Raw genomic sequence first — 22,843 nt, 5'->3', positions numbered from 1 at the left:
TGATATTAGTTTCTTCTTCTTCTTCTTTTTGCTTTAAATGGTATTTTAGTAGTCTCACTATGCAATTGAAAGAAGAAGAAACTTGTTTGTCTCCTGTAATTTAGTAAAAACAAATGGGCCCTATGTAAACACTTAAATGTCCTTGTAAACTAGTTTTAAATTTCTTTAGGTTGAGGAGTAAAATCATTGTTACATTGTTTCAATAAACAATACAAATGAATCTGGATGAATAGTATTTTTTAAAATGAGTTTAGCTCCTCGGCTAACATTATTAATTTATTTTTGTCTTTTATCTTCTTTTTTTATTTTTATTTTGGTCCCTTGATTTTAATTTTTTTTATTTGTTCCTATAGCATTGCGTTTATTTGGGATTATGCTATGTGGTTTGTTTTGGCTATCAAGACTAGGGGATCATGCGGTATCGAGAAAAAATATCTTCACTTGGTTGATGCTTAATTTGTCGATTTTAAATAAAATTGTATTGATTTAATACAATTAAGTTTATAGAGATAGAATTTGAAGATTGTAAAATGTTAAGCCCCCTCTTTCTTATTAGCATTGGGTTGAATTAGACGAGTGATGAAAAATATTTATCGCATTTTTTGGAAAATGTTAAGCCCCCTTTTTCTTATTAGCATTGGGCTGAATTAGATGAGTGATGAAAAATGTTTATCGCATTTTTTTATGACTCAACTTTTTTTTTTCAATTTAATCCTTTTACATTGATTTTTTTTTGTACTAGACTTGGGGGTTTGTTTTGATTGCCTATATATGGAAATCTCGTGATGTCAAGGAAACAATTTGGCATATAGTTAATACTTAGTTTTGCAAAATAAAACTCAATTGGATTGATCTAACACGGTTAAGGCCTAAGGGATCAAATTTGAAAACAAAACAAGGTCAGGGATAAATAAAAAAGGCAGGGAAAGAATGGTTAGCATGTGCAATGCATGTGCCAACTAATGAGGAGGGACACCATGCCTTGGAGGTACATGAGCCCTTCTCTGACTACCAAATGGGTTGTTTCACGGTTGCTTTTGAATCATCTTAGAGAGGAAAATCGTAAATAAAAATGTGTCAATGTTGGTGTTGTGTTTTTATTGACATTTTTGTTCTCCTCTCTCTTTTCTCTCTCATTCACTTGGTTTTCTACCTTGCTTTGTTAATTTTATTCTACATTAATTTTGATTATTATTCTTTAAATAGTTATTTTCTTATTTTATGACCTTTCTAGAATTGGATTTTTTTTAAAAAAAATCATCCTTCATAATGCTTATTTGTTTTTTATGGGTTAATTTCGATATCATGATCCAAATCATAGGTTTGGAAGGTTAGCCTAAGTTTGAAAGATTATTTTATTTTTTAGTTTCATTTGTCAATAAATGGTTAGTTTAGAATTGAGCTTTGTTTTTTTTTTTTTTCTATGTAGTTATCCTGGTTTTATGCCTTGAATCATAATTTTGTAAATTAACTCAGGTTGACTTTGATTTTTTTTTTGTTTATTTTTTTTATTTTATCATTTAACATGGGCTGGTTGAGAATTAGGTTTCAAAAAAAATTTTAATTTGATTTCTATATGGTTATTTCATTCTCATTATCTAGGTCCGGGTCTAATAGGTTTACTCGGGTTGACACAAGTTGTCATTTTTTGTTTTTCTTTTTTAAAATTGAATATTTTTTTTTCATTTTTATCTTTTGATATTGCGTTAGTTTGAAATTGCGTTGCTTAAGAATTAGGCTTTATAATTTTTTTATTTGCTTTTTATTGGGAAATCTCTTTCTCGTGAATTGTGTTATGAGTATGAAAGATTAACTTAGATTGACTTAGGTGGTTTTTTTTTGGGTTTTTTTTTATCTTTAATTTTTTTCGATTTCATCCTTCAACTTTAAGTTTTTCTTTATTTTTTTTTAATTTCATCATTTAATATTTTATTGATTTTGAATTAGGATTTGTATTTTGTTTTGGTTTAGTTTCTATAGGACCGGGAGCTCAAACAAACCTTCTAGCATTTAATTGGTCCTTAATTTTGTGAGCATTTGTTTTTGTTATCGTGTAATAAAATAAAAAATAGTTTAAAAAACAAAATAAAGTTTTGCAGGTTAACCCGGACCGACTTGAATTATTTTTTTATCATTTTTTTCAAGATGATTTTTTTTTTAATTTCATCTTTCAATATTGGGTTGGTTAGGAATTGAGCTTTATAATCCTTTTGTTTTCAGTTTTTTTCTATGTGGTTATCTCGTTCTAATGCCCTAGGTCATGAGTCTTGTTGGTTTACTCGGTTTGAGTTAAATTGTTTTTTTTTAATTCTTTGATATTCTGTTATAATTTGGTTCGATTTACATTCTAAAATATTATTATGATTTGTTGAGAGCTTTACAAGTTAGTCGAGATTGATTTGGATTAATTTATTATATTATTGTTTTGATATTTAAAAAATAACTAAAAAAAATATTATTCAATATGCCAAGTATTGCGTTCATGATTCTTTTGTTTTATTTCAAGGAAACATGTCTATGATGGCTTCATTTTTTTTTATATTTAAAAATAATAATTTAATTTATGGTATTACATCGACCAAGTATCTAGTTACTCAAGCTTTTCTAAGTATAATTTCAAGAGACTTTATTTTATTTTTTGAAGGTTTTTTTTTAACACAGTTAAGAAGAAAAAGGAGGAGGAGGAGGAGGAGTAAGGCATAAGCCCATGCACCTTGTCCGCCATCATTGGAGACCACCATGGTTAGAAATCTCAAACGATGAGTTGGGTGGTTAAGGAAGTTTTTTGAGCTTAAATTTAATAATCAACATTAGATAAATATATTTTTAAGAATTTATTGTATTGATGGTGGATGCACCTTTAAAATTACCCAGAAAAAATATTTAATCTTAATTAACAAATAAATTAACTTTAAAAATACTTAATTAAAAAATATTAATTTAATATTTTTTAGCATAAAAAGCATCTTTAAAAAAACCCACGGAGTTAAATTTCAATTATTTAATATGCTGATTAACGGAAGGATGCAATAAATATTCTCCTGCATAAATTTCCAATAAAATGGATGTTAGATTTTCTTAGAAAATAAAAATAAAATCATAAAACAAAATGGGCTATGACCTTTCGAATTTCCTCAAAGAAATTAGAGGGCCACGACCACACCAGAGATACAAACTAGCTTGAACTGGATAAGAGAACTGGATAAGCTATCTGTGAAACAGAAACAGAAATAGCCATGGCGAAAGCATTAGCAGTTTAGCCTCATCCAATGACTACTCTCACTCTTGCCCCTTCTCTCCCCTGCTCATCCTCCAAAAAACACCTCCCTTTCAGATTCATAGCCCATGCTTCCACACAACTCTCCCCAGCCTCTCTGAAACAGCAACTTTCCCACCAAAAAACCGGAGTCATTGTTATCGGAGCCGGCCTTGCAGGTCTAGCTACCGCAGCCAGGCTAAACTCTCAAAACATCCCCTTCCTCCTGCTTGAGGCTTCTGATGCTGTTGGTGGCCGAGTTAGGACTGACGTTGTTGATGGATTCCTCCTCGACCGAGGCTTCCAAATCTTCATCACTGCGTATCCCGAGGCCCAAAGACTTCTTGACTATCAAGCACTGGAGCTACGGAAATTCTACTCGGGTGCCCGCATCTACTTTGATGGCCGGTTCCATACTGTGGCTGATCCTTTATGCCACTTTTTCGATTCTGTCAAGTCCTTAACCAACCCCATAGGATCCGTTATCGACAAATTGCTTATCGCGTTGACAAGGATTCAGGTCCTGAGTAAATCGGATGATGAAATCATGCTTGCTGATGAGGTTCCTACTATTGATCTCCTAAAGAGAATTGGGTTTTCGGATTCGATAGTGGAACGCTTTTTCCAGCCTTTCTTTGGTGGCATATTTTTTGATAAAGAGCTCGGAACTACTTCAAGACTGTTCGACTTTATATTCAAGTGTCTCGCTCTCGGCAACAATACCCTTCCTGCCAAAGGAATCGGAGCCATTCCAAATCAATTAGCATCCAAGTTGCCAGCTGATTCCATCTTGTTGAATACAAGAGTTGTTTCTGTTGGTCTAGACGAGGATCAAAACACACCAATGCCCTTTGTTAGACTGGAAAATGGAGATATTCTACAAAGCGAGCTTGGAGTGATTGTGGCTGTTGAAGAACCACACGTTAACGAGCTCTTGGCAGAAATTAACAGTATTGGGCCAGTTCAAAGTAAAAAACCTGCTCGCAGTACGGTGTGCTTGTATTTCTCAGCAGACAGGGATGATATACCTGTTCGAGACCCAGTTCTGTTCCTTAATGGTTCAGGCAAAGGCATTGTAAATAACATGTTCTTTGCGACCAATGTAGCTCCATCCTATGGTCCACCTGGGAAGGCATTGGTATCAGTGACTCTGATTGGGTTGTTCGATGATACATCCGATCATGATCTAGTAGACGAGGTTATTTCGGAGCTATCAGGTTGGTTTGGAGGCTCGATGGTCGGGTCATGGAAGCACTTGAGAATGTATAGGGTCAGATATGCACAACCAAATCAATGCCCTCCTACTAATTTGATGAAAAACCCTCAAATTGGGTCAGGTCTATACTTGTGTGGCGATCACTTGACTTCTGCTACCTTTGATGGTGCATTAGCTTCCGGAAGAAAAGCTGCAGAAGCTTTGTTAAGAGATAGGGCATTCATCAAGGTTTAATTTGTTCATTTTAATTTTCATCTCTGGGCATCGTTGAGCCTTGATGGTACTGGAATTAATTCTAATAAAATCGAAGGACATTTTCCTTTGATCACAGTGTTCAATCCGAAAAAAGTAACAGCACAAATTACTTTATTCAGTTGTGAACTGTTACATCAGGAATAAGCATCTGATGAGAGCAGATGAGTGTTTCCAGAAATCATTGGAGACAAGCCAAGCCAAGCCATTGTATTCAATGAGCCATTAGGGCAAGATTCGGTAAAGAAAAAGTAGGGAAAAACAAGTCCTTCAATGAGATGATGAAGTGGCCTGTTGATTAAAAAGGGCAAAACTGATAAGAAAACAAACATGTATAGGAAAGGAAAATTGCATCTTTAGGTTTAGGTGTTCTTTCAAGTTTAAATATCAGAGAGAGGTGTACATGCTTCTTCACAATTTATAACTTATGGATGTCCATTATAACATAAATGAACAAAATATAAAGTCAGTCTCTTAGATTCCTAGTACAGGTAAACAAGATGCGAAAAATAGATGAATTGGACATCTGGTGGAAAAATACGAAGCCCCTCCCTAACAAAGCAAAACAATCTAGAGGTCAAGCTAATGCAATTGAAAATAACCTCATTGCCCACCAGTGTTCCGAAAAAAATTTCATTTTAGAAGCCTCCTATCTCCCATAAGGATGATACCTACCACTCCCAGCACCACCATATCCCACTCTGCTTCCATACATGGAACCTCCACCATTACCTCCATAGCCACCTCCAAGACCAGTGTCATAGCTACTTCCATAGCCGCTGCCAGAACCACCAACACCACCACCACCACCACTGCCACCACCATATCCGCCATAATTCTCACCAGGGCCACCATAACCCCCACCACCTAAATCATAACCTCTGCTGTACAGTCCTCCATAACGACCAGTATATCCCAAGGAGGGCTCTCCCCTATAAGCACCGATACCCCCAACTCCGTATCCTCCATAGCCACCAAATTCACCTCCACCATATCCACTATAAGCACCAGCTCTACTTCCGTAGGCCCCTCCAGACCTATAACCACCACCAATGCTACCAAATCCACTGCCTCCAAATCCACCATAAGCATCATCAAACCCACCACGAAATGCAGGCCTTGAATCATTATAACGCTTTGATGGAGGTGGAGGCGGGTTTGCCTTCTTTGGCTCAGCCTTCTTGATCTCCACCTTCAAGAGAGCATGACAAGTTGGAGAAACAATAGATAATGCATAAAAATCATAAGATCCAATCACTGGAGGCTACGTAAATCAATTACTGCTACACAATGGAAGAAAATGATTTCCTCAACTTTTACTTCCCTGTTCCCGTCCCCACTCCTACCACAAAACTGAACTAGTTATTCGTATACAATCCAATTACACCTACATAACAGCACATTGAGAAAAAAAAAGGGCATCTTTCAACAAGAAAAATAAAATTGCTGACAAAAACATCTTGTTTGGTAAGATAAGAAAACTTACAAGGCACAATTGATTAGAGGCCCCGCTATTTTTATCTAGCATCTGCCAGTGTTTCCAGCTTTATGATAAAATGTTTGTGTACTGAAGAGTTCTAGATGATGTTATAAATGTTACATCCCATTTTCACATGGATGCAGAAGGCTTTCTAATTCTCTATTGAGTAAATTTGCATGCACACATGGAGGTATCAACTATAATGGTAAGAAATAATGATACCAGATATCCATGCTAGCAACGCTTATACTGGTTTTCACAACTGAAAATTTTAAAGAGATCAAGTAAAACCTAACCATAAATGCCCCTTTTAAAGTTCTGTCAACTCTTAATGGTTGCATGCTTTTTTTTAAGAATGATGTTAGAGATGCTGGCATTTTAGCTAAACTATTACTAAGCAGTTTGTCATTGTCAATGGTCAAATGTTAATTCATTAAAAGTGTCATTATCTCTAGCTTTACCCTTTCTTACATATATCTCAAATGGAATCTAGTTGGCCAATAACAATGTACAAGTGGAAGCTCATTGAAAGTAGACCTCCACCAATTCTCCTTCAAGTAGGGATTCTATATGGTTTTGGTTGATCAGAAAATGGTTTAAATTCTCGGTAAATACCACATACGATCCTTGTGCAAAATAACAAGCAATGATTATATTAACTATCATGTACACTAAGATTTGGACATTCTTCAAAGTTTTCTATTCATATTGCTGGGACAAACCCATGGATTCCCTGGTATACTGTGTCCTCGAGTAAGTTTAAGGGGCAGTTCCAGCATTTATAGATATGGATATAGTCTTTAAAAACCCATGAAAAGGGGATGATAGATCAAAATTGATATCAGTTCGTATCTGCTAACCTGAGTTCCAGCCAGCTCGAGTTTATTTCCCCTGGCCAACAGATCATCAACTGCCTGCTCTGTATCAAATGTAATAAATCCAAACCCACGAGAACGATTGGTGGAATGGTCCCGCATGATCTGATGTTCTGTAACCTCTCCGAATTGTGTAAAGAATTCATTGAACTCATCTGTCCATTACAATAGATAATCAAATGCCCAAACAGTCAAACAATGGCCATTGTAATGGCAGGTAACCATATACAACTGCTTAGATTACCTTCAGTCACAACCGCAGGTATTCCACCAACAAAAATCTTCCTGGTCCTAAAATCCTTAGACCCAACCACTCCCTTTGGTATTGTTCGCTTGATTTCAACCTAAAGAGTCCAAAAACCACAAGTATCAATAAACCAAACCATGTCATCAAGTTGCATTTATTGAATTTTCAAAAAATAAAAGGATAAAGATAGTTTTTCAGCAGTTAAATCCAACATCAGCACCACAGCAAAACCTACTTGTTTGCCATTGATAATATGAGTATCCTGAATGACTTGATCAACAACAGATGGATCTGCATAGGTCACGAAGCCAAATCCACGGGGCTGCCCTGTTTTCCGGTCCTTCATTATCACAGAATCCGTAATTTCACCATATTTACCAAAATGTTTGATGAATTGTGCTGCATAACAAACATAACCAAAACAACAAGCAATTAAAAAAAATCAGAATACTGAAGCAAAAAAGACTCCATTAGCAAATTGTCAAGTAACAAAGAAACTAACCAGTAGTAGTCTCTCTTGCTAAACCTCCAATGAAAATTTTTCTGCAACACATGTTGAGTAAAAATCAAACAAACTTCACAAGTAAAGGTTTTCCAAAAGGATCATATATAATAGGCACCAAATTCCGAGGTCTAGCAATGGTAGAGAAAGGTTTTTTTTTCTTCTTTCGATTATTGTTACCAATTCATAAAAAAACACCAAGAAAATAAGAAAATCACTACACCAATAAGGCTTAATTATTCAGCCAAACCCTACTAGTTTGTCATTAATGATATGAGGTTATATATATATATATATATATATATATATATATACACACACACACACACACACACAAGGGCCTCCTCAATGAAAAGGAAGCAATTAAATAAGAGAAAACCCACCAATACTTTAGAGCAATTGAACTAAGAAAGGAAACCAATTCCCTGTTTGGTTCCCGTGAAAGGCAGAGAGAGAATACAAAACGAAAAAAACTTAACAAAGAATACCAAATTTCCTATCTTTCAAATCCCATATACCCAAGAACAAAATAAAGTCCCGAATTACAGTGCTATCAAGCTAAAAATTGAGCATGAAGAGATTACTATAGAATTTTCTCGGGAAACAAACAGATTACCCGGGGCTAGCTCCATCTCCAGAGAGGGGTTGAGGCTTGTCATCTTTTGGGATGTGGGTGGATTTAACGTCGTTAGGTTCACCGTCGTGAATGGGTTCGTCGTGGTGCGGGTCCATTGCTGCTTCAAGCTTCAACAATGGCTTCTCTTCTTGTTTTATTATTTTTTTCCCCAAAAAAAGGCAATGAAGGAGAAGAAATGCAAGAAAGGAAGCCCTAGATGGATGGGTGGATTGGGTTTATTGTTTCAGACTTGAGAGTATTATTTTATTCTTATCTTTTACCGTTCAAAGCCCTTGATCATGATGACTTAGTTATTAACATTTTTTTTTTTATTTGAAAGAGAACAAGATAGTGTTTCCACGCGATTTTTATATTTAAAAATATAAAAATTCATTATAAAAATATATTTATTTTATGTTTATATTTTTATATATCTAAGATAAAAACAAAGGAGATATGTTTATTTAATATAGTGTTTAATTCATATCCTAAAACAAAAGAGATGAAAATGGTAAAAACAAAAACTTTTGTTGAAAAAACAAATATTTGAATAATTTTTAAGTAAATTTTTATAATTCTAAAATAAAATATATAGAGAGGACATGTTTTAAAGATAATATTTTTTATTTTTTATTTTTATAATATCTTTATAAAAAAACTTTTAATTTTGAAATTGTTCAACTAAGACTTATCAGAATAAAATTAGTTATTATCATGATTTTAAAACTCGACATGCAGCAAGGTTCAAAATGTAGGTTAAGAGAATCATCCAAAAAAATTAATGGGTTTTTTACTAGGTTTTATCCCAGATCAATTGAGTCGCGTGTCGACCGGGTTTTTGACCTGATCAAATTGAGTTAATTATTCCTTTATTTTTTTTTTAAATTCAAGTTGATCTAGGTTATGAGCCGACTTGTCGAGCAAGCCTATGTTTTATAATTAGGCTTATTATATTATTATTAATTTTAACACTCAATATAAACTAAATTAAATAAAAAATAATATCTAATTATTTTTTAAATATATAAGTTTGACATCAATATATTATATATTAAAGGTAAAATAAATATTTTTATATTTTAAAATACAGTTATCTTGTTTTCTTTTTACAATAGAAAAATACTTCCTTATTCTATGATCGTAATTTTATTTTTTTTATGGACTATTTTATGCATCAACCAAGATTGAGTTTCCTATGCTCCTAACCATTAAACAAACAGAAAGTAAAATTTACTATATAAATGGCACGACTTTTAAAATATATTACAAATAAATTGTGTGATTCTTAAGAACTAAATACCAAAAAGAAAAAAAAAAGGAATCAAGTACAAAAGGATCATAGAAGCAGGACGATTTAAGTTTGCTAAAAAAATGAAAAACCTTAACTTAACTGTTCATGTTATAAATTTATTTTTTAAATATTATTTATTCAAGTTTTATAAATTTTAGAGTTATTATAGATTTCATGGTTGTTAACTAATTTCATAACTCGTGAAATTAATTAAAATATGTACAAACTAACCTGAATATTTATATTAATTATATATATATATATATATATATATATATATATATATAGATCAATGATGATCCTTTTTTCAGAAGTGACGTGGCTTCTGTTAAATCCTAAATAATCTTCGGTTATACTTAACAAAAGATCACAATTCACCTTATAAATTATATTTAAATTTAAAATCTTTTTATTTCAAACATCAACATAAGAAAAACATCTAAAAGCACCGGAGCCTTGTTATTTTGTTGAAAAGTAGTTTTGTTTTTGGAAAATAATTTTTATTAAAAATGAATTATTTTTCGATATTTGATAGAATCATGGAAAAGAGGTTGGGAAATACTTTCCATTGTTTAGCTATCTCATAAAAAATAAGCTGAAAAATAACTTATTAATATTTTTTTAAATTTATTAAAAAAATGAGGATCAAATTTTATTGATAAAAAAGGTGGAGGATTAAATTGAAAAATATCTAATTTTATAAATTAATTAGAATAAAATAAATAACAATCAAAATAATAAAGATCAAATCTAATGGATAAAAAAGTTGAAAGATGATGAAATTAAAAAATATATAATTTTATAAATTATTTTAAATAAAATAAATAACAATCGAAAAAATTAAGATCAAATCTGATAGATAAAAAAATTCAATTAAGTGAAGGATAAGACAAAATAATAATAAAAAAAATACGAGAACCAAAGTTGATATAAAAATAAAATTAAATAAAATTCTAAGGGATGAAATTGAAAAAAAAAAATCAAAAAAAATATATAAAATCTGATATAATCAATAAATAACAAGATATTTCTGATTTTTTCACAACTTCTGATAAATGTTTTTCATCCAAAATAAAAGGAAAAAACTTTTCTAAAAATCAAACTAAATTTTTCTTTAATTGAAAAACATTTTCTATTAACCAACTTTTCTAAAAGCAAATAAATACAAGAAAATCTAAAAAATAATTTTAAAAAAATACTTTTTATGAAATAAACATGACCTTATAAATTATCGATTTGATATTTTCTTAAAATAAAATAAAATATATTTTTAAAAAACATCCCCAAATAAAAAAGAAACGACTACACTTCTTTAAGTTGTTCACACCACTAGTAGCTAAATGACATGAACATGGATCGAAAAGGCAGCAAGCACTCCATGAAAAGGATATGTAGAGGTAGAATTGAAGCTTCTTCCTGATAGAACAGAGATGATGGGTTAGTCAAGTTCGAGCGTACGCTGACAAAAGTTTTCTCTATCACTGTTACAGCCATCTTTAAGACTTCAAATTGTGCGCTTCTAGCTTGGTATTCCAGAATAGTCAAAGTTGCAACCCTTTCTTCCTCACAAGAAGCACTCCTGATGAATAATGATCACATCATCTTAAGAAAGAACAAATTCCTCAACACAAGCTACCATCCTGTTTGTTTTTGTGTTTGGAAAGTATTTTTTAAAATATTTTAAATTTTTAAATTTTAAATTAATATGTTTTTTATGTTTTTAGATCGTTTTGATGCGCTGTTATAAAAAAATAAAAAATATTATTTTAATATATTTCAAAATAAAAAATACTTTAAAAAATATCGCAATCACACTTTTAATTTTAGGTGGGATCTCCCTCCAGCTATTTTCTATTTAAAATTGGGTCCTTCCTTTAGTTTTATTTATTTATTTATTTATTTTATCTGAATTAGGTGTGTGGGTGAGGGTAATAGGCCCCGTTTGTTTGCTGGAAAGTAGTTTTCTTTAGAAAAGTGAATTCCGGGAAAATGAATTATTTTCTGATGTTTGATAGTGTGATGGAAAATAAGTTGGAAACACTTTCCAGTGTTTGGTTATGTCATGGAAAATGAGTTGGAAAATAACTTATTAATGTTTTATTTTTTTCAAGTTTATTAAAATAATGAGAAACAAATCTTACAAATTAAAAGGTTGAATGAGAATGAAATTAAAAAAAATATAATTTCATAAATTATCTCAAATAAAATAAATAATAATCAAAATAATAGAGATCAAATTTAAAAAATAAAAAAAATGAAAGATGAAGAAATTAAAATAATAATAATTAACATTTCATAAATTATTTCAAATAAAATAAGCAACAATTAAAAGAATGAGGATCAAATTTGATATATAAAAAATTTCAATAAAAAAATGATATGGGAAAAGCAAATAACAATTATAAAAATAAGGATTAAAATAAATATAAAAAATAAATTCTAAGGGATGAAATTGAAAAAACAATATTCAAAACAAAATATATATAGCAATCAAAAGTTTGAGGATCAAATTTGAAATAACTAGCAAATAATATGACATTTCTAAATTTTTCACAACTTTCAGAAAGTATTTTCCGTCCAAATTTTTCAGGAAAATACTTTCCTGAAAATCAAATCAAATTTTTCTTTAATTGAAAAGTATTTTTTATTAACCGAATTTTTTAATAATAAATAAATATAAAAAAATTTAAAAAATAATTTTTCAAAAAATAATTTTTAAAAAACAAACCTATCCTATCTTCCTTTAGTTTTATTTATTTATTTTATTGAATTAGGTGTGTGGGTGAGGGTAATAAAAAGGTTTCACTTTGTGTCATGGTTGATAGATGGGACGTTGCTGGTTTCCAATGCTTTCCTTTCATCGGTGCACATCCTTTTAGGTGACTTTTAACCTTTGTCTTGATTTTTTCTATTTGATTTTTATTTTTATTTTTAAAAATTTATTTTTACAATATTAAAATAATTTTAAAATTAATTTAAATTAAAAAATATTATGTGAACACAAAATTAAATAATATTAAAAAAGTGTTTGAAAATGTGGTTAAAATTACTTTTTAAAATTCTTTTTACTTAAAAATGTATCATAACAATATTTTTTTATTTTTAAAAATTATTTTTGATATTAATAAATTAAAATAATTTGAAAATATAAAAAAATTATTAATTTAAAATAAAATAATAAATAAATTTTAAAACTTTTAAAAATACTTTTAAAATACTAAAACATCCTAATTAACCACAGGTTGTGACTTGAAATCAGTTTAAGACATAATAATAATAATAATAAAAAAGGCTTGATTGTCTTATTATGCTTTAAGGATACCTCTATTGTAATAATAATAATAATAATAATAATAATAATAAAAATAATAATAATAATAATTCCAGCCCACCTCACATAAACACGACAATTGTGAATATTAATGAGGTTTGGACCCACATCATTCATCTAACAGTGTACCCTGCAAGTCCCTCATCCACGAGCAGTCATGTACTCGGAGAATAAAGATTACGTTTGATTGTTAATGTAGTAGTTTTCATGGTTAAAAATATAATAAAAATATTATTTTACAAAATATTATTTATTATGATTGGTGAGATTCAAATATATATTTGGTTTTAAGGATGGTTAAATTTTATAATCATGAAAAACATGTTAAAAATATTTGATTAAAAATTATAGTTCAATTTGTTATTATGGTATAATTATCTAAAATGACTTGATTCATAATCTTAATTTTCAATTACATGAAAATTAATTTTACAATAACAAAATATTATAAAAGAGACCTTAACATAGCAGAACAATATTTTATAATTGTGTCATTAAACTTGCTACAATCTCATAACGTGCGCAATCCATACGTGAAGGCCTGTGGTTTCTTTGGACTTGTGAATGTGGAGCCACATCAGTTAAAAAATCATCGGGAACAAAATTGAGATGACGATCAAACTCTATAAATGCCACATCTTGCAGTGAAGTTCTTCTAATGTAATTATGAATTGTCATGGATGCGACAACAATTTGAACTTGCGCCTTGTAATTAAACTATGACATATTCTGTAAGATTCACCATCTTTTTTTCTAAACTTCAAATGTATGTTCTATCATACAACGTAATAAAGAGTGGACATAGTTGAAAATTTCTTCACGAGTTTGTGGTTGTCCTCGCCTCTAAAATTCTTGCAAATGATATCTTTGACCTATATATGGACCTAAATATCCATATTCATTATGATATCCCGACATAACCGGGTAGTCTTTCCCCGTTAAAACATATAATGAGATAAAAATGAAAATTGAAAAAAGAAAATTAACATTAACACACACACACACACGGTACTGCTTCTGATGGCTTCAGGAATCTTATATGTGAATTGTAAATTGCCTCGAGAAAAATTCATGTATTGTATGCACTACCTTCCCAGTCCACTTAAACAAATATGAATTGCATGTCAAAGCTACATGCAGCCATAACATTTTGAGTCAGCACACCTTTTCTTCTGATAAATGAAATTTGATTTTTTGAAGAAACACACGCGTACACATGTGTACCATCGATAACTCCTACACAATTCTAATATAAGAGAAACCAGCAACCAATATCAGTATAATACTGACTACAAAATAAATTTTACAAATTTATTTAATTCAAAGCATCACCAGTAAATACCAATAATTTCATTACCTTGAAATGGGACATATACCTTAGAGTGTTCAGAATTGCACGGGTATGATTACAAACTCAGGATCTGCAGGTTGTATTAAATCTGTAGCGAGCGAACAAACTGATTTAAGAACTTCATTAAAATACATACTAATAGTTTCTTCTGAATGTTGAAATTTCTCTTGAACTTTCCTGTTGGAAGCACCCCATGCTATTGTATAAAAAAACATTCCAACTTTTTCAAAACCACACATTCTTCTAAATGTTTTTAACTCATATTGGTTTTCAAGTTGAAAGCAAAGACTTTGAAATGTCGCCGCATCCATCCTAAACATGTTTACGCAACATGTCCAATGTCATGTAATATTTCAGTCAACCATCGCATTCTATTGTTGTACGAATCCATACAGGGTTCTTGTATATATAAGTATTATAGTATAATGTGAGGGCATCTACCGTGCATAGAACCAATTTATGACGATCATACTTCCTTTTCCAAAACAACTCACCTTCTTCATTTGAATCATTATCATCGTTGTCATCATTATCATAACTGTGATCGCCACTAGAATTTCTATCGTTATCAGCAGAATGACCAAAATTAATGTAATCGGCTATGTTATTCATTACATCATCATAACCCCCTTCAAAAAGTGCTTCAAACCATTGTGAATCCATAACTATTATGACATACGATTTTTTATGTTTAATGGGAATATACATTCCAAGTAATTGTTACATAAATTAAAGATGTTCTATGAAACATGCATTTGTATTATCTTAAAGATATTCAAATTGAAATAACTTTTATATACTAATATGAAAATTCAGTTTTATAAATTTGTTCCTTATAAATAGAAAACATTGTACTCGCAATTATGAGAATGAAAAGATGTTTACAAAGCTAAGAATGCATTTTGTTTATAATAAAGTTCATCACATTAAAAGGAATATGCTAAAATCATATTAAATGAAATGAAACATACATATTATAAATACCATCAATGACAAATACCAGCAATGACAAATATTAGCAATGAGAAACCAGCACACATGTTTTATCAATGCAATAATTTCGATTTCTTCTTAAACAGGATGCAATATGACATGAAGTTTGCCTTCTGAAATTTTGGTTATTTATATACCAATAACAAGAAAGTAATTAACATTCAAAATAATAGGCAACTAACATTCCAAAACAGTCTCACACAAACTGAAATTTTGGTTTTCATAAATGAAACCTATCATTCAAAAGCAAGTAACCAAACATTCAAAGTCTCACACCAACTGAAAATTTTGATTTTAATAACCTAAACCTAACATTAAAAGTTAAGTATATTAACATTCAAATTCCAATAATACTAACTGAAATTTTGATTTTCATGTATGAAATCAAAATTTTCTAATAAGTAACCAAACATTTAAAGTCCCCAGTTCAGTACTCATAAAATTCCAACCCAAAAATATTCAGTGATACATGATATGAAAACATCATGGTAATGGTGTTTCAACTACTTGGTAATAAAAATACACAAATTAGTAGCCAACTTCATATATTTCCAGCAAAAACTACAGCACAAGAAGTCTGTAAAAAAACAATGAAAAAGATTTTAAACAATTGAAAATGTTACTAGATTATAGTATTCAATATAAATCAAATGACATAAATAGGTTAATAAGTTAACACCTGAGCTTGTCCATCTAAGGTTTTCTTTTTTATTCAAACATTATTTTCAACCATGATATTTTTCTATCAATAAAACCCATTGCAGCCCATATCTCCCTCTTGCTTCACACTAAAAAATCCAGTGGCAAATATATGTAATGCACTACCAAAGTTAACTCCATTAATTGAATGTAGTTCTTTTATTACCTCTTCAATGCTACATCCTTTTTTTTTTATCTCTAGAAGTTATTGTGCTTTCTTTGATCATGAAGACAGACTCAATAAGTTTATCCAGACATGCAAATAATTGTGCTCCCATTCCAGTTTCCCTTTTCTTTTTATGGCATTGAGGTGATGCACCCTCTCTCTTTGCACTATTGTGGTTACTGCTACTTTTGCGACATTACCACCAACCATATTACTAACATCACGTATGAAATCAGGGATTGCATCCTCTTCAGAGTCGTCACTTCCTTCTTCTATATTAGTTTCCTCATTGGTTGTATTTCTCATTTCAGCAGCCTCATTACCTTCATCTGATAGCAATCCTTGTAAGGGAGTTCAAACATATTGTCTCATGGCTACTATATTACTAAACATGATGTCATACTTGGTACACAACGAGGGCTATTTGCCAACATGCATGAACTTCTTTGCTCCTCTCATTTCCTGTGTAATGAAAGTTGGATGTAGTTAGTAATGCTAGCAGATTAATAAATAATGCAATAATACAAATAATTTTGTGAGGCTATTGATAAAGAAAACTAACCTGTATTTTTTCTTTCCACCATTCATTAGTTGCCGAGATGGCCCCAAGTTCAGTATTCCAACCAACTTCAGTTTTATTTATTAATTTTTTTTCCACACCCTCTAGTCATTTTTAATCCCATCTCATTTGTTTTTAAGCTGAGTTTTTGTTAATGAAAGTATTGTTTGCTCTTTCAAAGACTGTATGATAAATTTCCAGCCAGTTTTATCGAAATGGGTGTTTAGTCTCATGCCTCTCTCAATAGCTTTAATGTAAATATCACAAAACATATGCAACATTGCCTTGGTCCAGCAAGCTTTATCATGTGTGTCAGGCCCATCAATTGCTTAATGGTTGACAATGCAATAAAAATAAAATAAATAAATAACTATAAATAATAGATTGAACGCTGACGATGGCTAAAATAAAAAACTAAAATAATATTCAATTACATTTGCAACAATCATCAAATAACATAACTATAGACAACAATTTAATGAAATTCTTCAAAATTGTGCAGTTGAAGTTGGTGTATTCCATTAAAAAAAACAGCATGCAATTACATTTGTCAAATAAAGTACTCTATGATTGCTCTACTATTTCTTCACAGGGGAAACAACATTTAAAACTACACACAGAAACCTCAAATCTAGAAAGTGTTTTATCCTCAAGAAACCCAAAACAAAGATAAGTGAAATGACATTCATAGGAGTGCACACTAATTTCCACCATTATCTAATTGAATGTCATTTTAAAGTAATATAAATTTCACATTAACCCAATAATCTGAAGTGTTAAGATCATACATATGTAGTATTATCCATAGTAATTGTAATCAGTTCTGTTTCATTAATTATCATGGGATTTTATAATTAGCAGAGGAAAATATTAGTTTAATCAATGTTTGTTTATTTGTTAGAATTCATTAGCAAAAAACTACAAAACATTCTTTCTAGTGGCTTGAAAACTATTACTGGTTGATAGTGCAATGAGTACTATTCATTTAGCCTCAATTAGTTTAACATCTCATTAGTCAAAACATCAATAACTCAAGATACATACAGGCATAAGATATGGATTTGAAAACAATGAGCAATAATCTCAGACCAGGGCAAAAAAATAGTGATTTATAAAGAGAAATAAATAGATCTAGGGTTAGAAGCAAGGAATGAAAATTAACTTGACAAAACTATACAAGCTGACCGGTTAGCAAACTAACCCGTTGGATATTGTAGTGATGTATATGGCTATCGGTTGCAGCCTCTCGCTGCTTCTTAACAATAATAATAAGTAAATTAACACAAAATCACTCTGCAGAGGAATCTCTCTAATTTGTATTTCAAGAATGCAATCGCAAGAATACAAAATTAATTAATTCTCTTTTTCTGTTCCTCTATTTAAATACCCTACAACTAAGGAAGTAGTCTAATATGTAAGTGAAACGTAATACTAATTTAACTAAGAACTAACAACTATTCTAAGAAAATAATAACTATAGCTAATGAGTTTTAATCGGGTTCTGTCAAGATTATTTGATTTCCCCACGTTTCCGTTTCCTAATAAGATTCATGTATTATGGGGTCTCTTCTCAAGCCTCCTGATTTCCATCAATTGCCAACTCCCCCGAAGAACTTGACTTCGGCAAGTTACGGTGAACATATACAGTAAATAATTCTGGGTGTAGTCGTTGAAGCTTCGTGCCTTTGATCCAGGTTGAGTCTGAAAGGGATCGATGCCTCCATTGGACTAAGAATTTATAATAACCCCCGCGACGTGTAGAGACAAATTGGTGATCACTGATGGAGGCAATTTCCTCCTGTGGTGCACTGGTTGTGGGGACTTTAGGAAGGCATTTTGGCATGTCCTCTATCTGTAACCTATGACTGATCATTTATGTCGCCTTTAAACGTAGTGATATCCTCAATGTTAAAAATTGTTACCCAACTTTTTAGTGATTTGAAAAGGTCTTGCGCGTCGTGCGTGTAGCTTGGTGAAGCTTCCGAGAGGGAAGCGTTCTGGTTTTAGGCAAACCAGCACCATGTCACCACTATTAAATTGTCTATCTTTGCATTTAATATTGGCAGCAGCCCTATATGAGTAAGTACTATGGGATAATCGTCTTTTAACCTCTAATGAACATCTTTCGTGTGTTCAGAAAAATCAAGGCCAACTTCACTTGGTCTGGGAGGCAACGGTAATGAAGTGAGATCCATGGGAGTATAGGGTCGCCTGCCATATACTGATTCAAAAGGTGTGCATCCTGTAGATCTATTCACAAAGTTATTGATAGCAAATTCTGCATGTGGGAGTATGAGATCCTAACTGGTTGTATGATCAGCAATGAGGCAACGTAGTAAGTTTCCCAAACTTCTATTAAGGACTTCGGTCTGACCTTCGGTTTGGGGGTGGAATGCACTGGAAAACATTAACTTTGTCCCTATTTTTGTTCATAAAATCTTCTAAAAATAGCTAATAAATTTGACATCTCTGTCGGATACAATAGAGAGTGGTACACCATGTAGCCGGATTACTTCTTGTAGGAATAAGACTGCCACTTTGGCAGCATCAAAGGTCTTGTTGCAAGGGATGAAATGAGCCATTTTTTAGAATTGATCCACTACTATCATAACTGAGTCATATTGTCGAACAGTCCTGGGTAATCCTAGGACAAAATCCATGCTAATGTGCTGCCATGGTTGGTCTGGTGTTGGCAAGGGGTGTAGAGTCCAACTTGGTTCTTTGTCGCTTTGTTTAATTAACAATTCTGCACCGATCAACCACTTTGTGTACATCCTTATGCAGTCGGGACCAGTAGAACCGATCAGCAACCAAGGCATAGGTTTTGTCATAACCAAAATGTCCAGCCAAGCCACCACCATGAAGTTCTATGATGATGAGCTCGCGAAGAGATCCTCTGGGAATGCATAGCCTAGTACCAAAATATAAGTATTCCTCCCTCAACGAATAATTACCTCCTGTTATAGTGATTTTGGACTTTAAGTTGCTCCATATTGTGCCAAAATCATCATCATCCACGTATTATGTCTAGATGTCTTCGAGACCAGTAGTATGAGCTGAGAACACATACAGTAAGTGAGGTCATTGACTTAATGCATCAGCCACCTTATTCTCTGTTCCTTCTTTATGCTTAATGACGAAATCAAACTGTTGTAAATAATTCATCCATCGAGAATGTCTTGAGTTGAGTTTGTTTTGAGAGCCAAGGTGTTTCAAAGAGTAATGATCAATATAAAGAATAAACTCTCTATGGATCAAGTACGGACACCAATGCTTAATGGTTTGAATCAACGCATAAAACTCCATATCGTATGTTGAATATCTTTGACGGGTGTCATTAAGCTTTTCACTGTAAAAGGCAATGGGATGACCTTTCTGACTTAGAACTCCCTCGATTCCTATATGTGAAGCGTCACAGGCCACTTCAAAGACTTTGGAAAAATCTAGCAGTTTCAGAACTGGTGCATGTCTTAGTTTATCCTTAATCTCGTCAAAAGGTCTGTTGTTGCTGTCTAAGTGAAGCTGCTGCTCTTTAAGCACTCAGTTATTGGGGCCATTATGGTGTTGAAATATCAAATGAAATGCTGATAAAATGTAGCCAGGTCATAAAAGCTACGAACCTCAAAAAAGGTCTGAGGTGTTGGCCAATTCTGAATAGCTTGCACCTTAGTGGGATCAACTTCTACTCCTTTATTAGAAATGATAAAGCCTAAAAAATAGACTTTTTTCTTCAGGAATGAGCATTTGGCATGATTAATATAAAGTTGTTCTGCCTGCAATGTTGTTAAGACTTGCTCCATATGGGCTAGATGATCCTATAAACAATTACTGAAAATTAAGATATCGTCAAAATACACCACAATATATTAACCCAGGAAGGGTTTGAGGATTTGTGTTATAACACGCATGAAAGTGCTCGGTGCGTTGGTTAACCCGAAAGGCATGACTAGCCATTCGAATAACGCCTTTTTGGTTTTGAAGGCTGTCTTCCATTCGTCACCAGGACGAATGCGAATTTGATGATACCTGCTACGAAGATCAATCTTTGTAAAAACAGAGGCGTTATTTTGTAAGTCCAGCATGTCGTCAAGCCATGGAATTGGGAATTGATATTTTACTGTTATTTTATTAATTGCATCCTCCAGCTTCCATCTTTTTTTTATGTAAGTAATACTAGAACAGCGCAGGGGCTAAGGCTTTCACGGATAAATCCCCTGTCTAGTAACTGTTGGATCTCTTGATTCAGCTCCTCATTCTTTGTAGGGCTCATTCTGTAATGAGGTAGGTTGGGTAAAGAGGAACCTGGGATTAGATCAATAGCATGTTGTACATCCTGTATTGGTGGCAGTTGGTTTGGCATTTCAGAGGGCATGATATCTTAGAATCTGTCAAGTATCGCTGCTAGTTCTTTGGGCACGACAACATCATCTTGTTTAACCTCCTATCTCACTACAAATAATAGTATTTGCTCTCCACTTACAGCTTGAGAAAACTGATGCATGTTCAATATTGGTACCTCTTTGTTGGTAGCTTCAAATTTTCCAATCGGTAATGAAACTATGACCAACTTCTTGCCTTTAAAATAAAAAGAGTAGGTGTTGGTATAACCATTATAGGAGACTCTACGGTTGTACAGCCATGGTCGTCCCAATAGTATATGGCAGATGGTCATCGGGATGATATCGCACCATGCTTCATCTACATACTCTTGTCCTAATGAAAACTGTACGAGACACCGATGTTTCACTGAAACTGAGTTATGTTCATTAACCCAGTTGATTCGATAAGGAGAGGAGTGTGTTTTGATCTTCAGATGTAATCGCTCTACTGTTGTCTCGAAGATCACATTCACGCCGCTGTCATTATCAATGATGACATTAATTGATCTGTCCCCATGTTTTAGTCGTGTGTGGAAAATGTTGATGCGCAACCATTCCTGATTGGTTTTGAGTTCCTTCTTGTTTCCTGTTAATATTCTGTGAATAACACAGCTTGGTAGTTGTGAGGCATCTAGGTGTTCCTCCTTCTCAGCTGTAACTTCATCAGTTTCTCCTCCTGTTGTATCCTTCATTACTATTAATTCCTTCTCACATATAAAAGCAAGTTTTTTTCTCTAGTGGGGCACGCCACAACATATTGTCCAAACCCCTTGTATTTGTAGCATTGTGGACCGTCATTCATTGTTTTTATTTTTCCTTTCTGTTCTCCTAACATTGAGCCCCCTGGTTTGTCCTGTGATGATTGTTGTCTTTGCACAGAAAAACTTGTCGTGTGCCCTGACTTCATATCCATTGCCATGGTTTTTTTCCTGTTGCATTTCCTATCTGCTTCTCAATTCGTAATGCTAGTTGGCTCCACCGTGATTAATCGTGCGATCAACATTTCTTTATATAGTTCACCATGTAATCTATTGCGATACCGGGCCAATGTTTGTTGATCGGTTTCTGCAATCTTGCTGCGGACGGTGAGTTCATAGAACTTGTCTATATATTGTTCCACTATCAAGGTTCCCTGTCTTAATTGCAACATTTCTTCAAACATCATCTGCTCATAGTCGATGGGCAAGTATTTTTCCTTTAATCGTTCCTTTATTTCTTCCCAATATGAAATAGGTGGGTGTTGAGTTCGCCGTAGTTGTTTTTCCATGCTTCCCTACCAGACACGAGCATGTCCCTTCAATTTTATCATGATATACCGAACCTTTCGATCTTCTGACATAACAAACCAATCAAAATAGTCTTCAATGGCGGTTAGCCAATCTTCAAAAGCATGTGGTTCTAGTTTGCCATAAAAGTCAGGCACGTCCACCTTCATTCGTTTAGTGAGTTCATCGATGGGTTGATTTTCTAGCCCTCACCTGTCACGGTGTCGTGGAAATTCCTCTTTGTGATGTTGTAATCGGTGGTGCTGGGGTTCAACGTCTCTATACTCAGCTTTCCGGTTTTCCCCTAATGTCTCCTTACGAAGTTGTCCACGCCCTCTTCTATTAGGAGACCTTGCTCTACGTTC

At 32.6% G+C, this 22,843-nt stretch overlaps 2 protein-coding genes across 2 annotated transcripts; one reads left to right on the top strand and one right to left on the bottom strand.

Annotated features, from left to right (window-relative positions):
• Positions 1-3,134: 3,134 nt before the first annotated feature.
• Positions 3,135-4,795, top strand: LOC133697719 (15-cis-phytoene desaturase, chloroplastic/chromoplastic). Its single transcript, XM_062120468.1, has one exon. It carries the CDS (start codon positions 3,270-3,272, stop codon positions 4,704-4,706), a length of 1,437 nt encoding a protein of 478 aa, XP_061976452.1. The 5' UTR covers positions 3,135-3,269; the 3' UTR covers positions 4,707-4,795.
• Positions 4,796-5,131: 336 nt separating this feature from the next.
• LOC133697727 (heterogeneous nuclear ribonucleoprotein 1) lies at positions 5,132-8,720 on the bottom strand. Its single transcript, XM_062120479.1, has 6 exons — positions 8,445-8,720; positions 7,829-7,869; positions 7,562-7,725; positions 7,324-7,423; positions 7,065-7,234; positions 5,132-5,916 (listed from the first exon to the last, which is right to left on the bottom strand). Exons 1-6 carry the CDS (start codon positions 8,558-8,560, stop codon positions 5,374-5,376), a joined length of 1,134 nt encoding a protein of 377 aa, XP_061976463.1. The 5' UTR covers positions 8,561-8,720; the 3' UTR covers positions 5,132-5,373.
• Positions 8,721-22,843: the final 14,123 nt, after the last annotated feature.

This window comes from Populus nigra, chromosome 1 (genome assembly GCF_951802175.1).
Source record: "Populus nigra chromosome 1, ddPopNigr1.1, whole genome shotgun sequence".
Classification (NCBI taxonomy): domain Eukaryota; kingdom Viridiplantae; phylum Streptophyta; class Magnoliopsida; order Malpighiales; family Salicaceae; genus Populus; species Populus nigra.
Note: the sequence above shows the minus strand (reverse complement) of the source record. Positions and strands in the feature narration are given on the sequence as shown.

Excerpts from the sequence above, each read along its gene's own strand:
- LOC133697719 (XM_062120468.1), top strand. The coding sequence starts at position 3,270 with ATGACTACTCTCACTCTTGCCCCTTCTCTCCCCTGCTCATCCTCCAAA.
- LOC133697727 (XM_062120479.1), bottom strand. The coding sequence starts at position 8,560 with ATGGACCCGCACCACGACGAACCCATTCACGACGGTGAACCTAACGAC. Across the intron at positions 7,424-7,561 it reads ATATTATCAATGGCAAACAA|GTTGAAATCAAGCGAACAAT; the intron begins GTAGGTTTTGCT and ends TGGACTCTTTAG. Across the intron at positions 5,917-7,064 it reads TCGAGCTGGCTGGAACTCAG|GTGGAGATCAAGAAGGCTGA; the intron begins GTTAGCAGATAC and ends GCTCTCTTGAAG.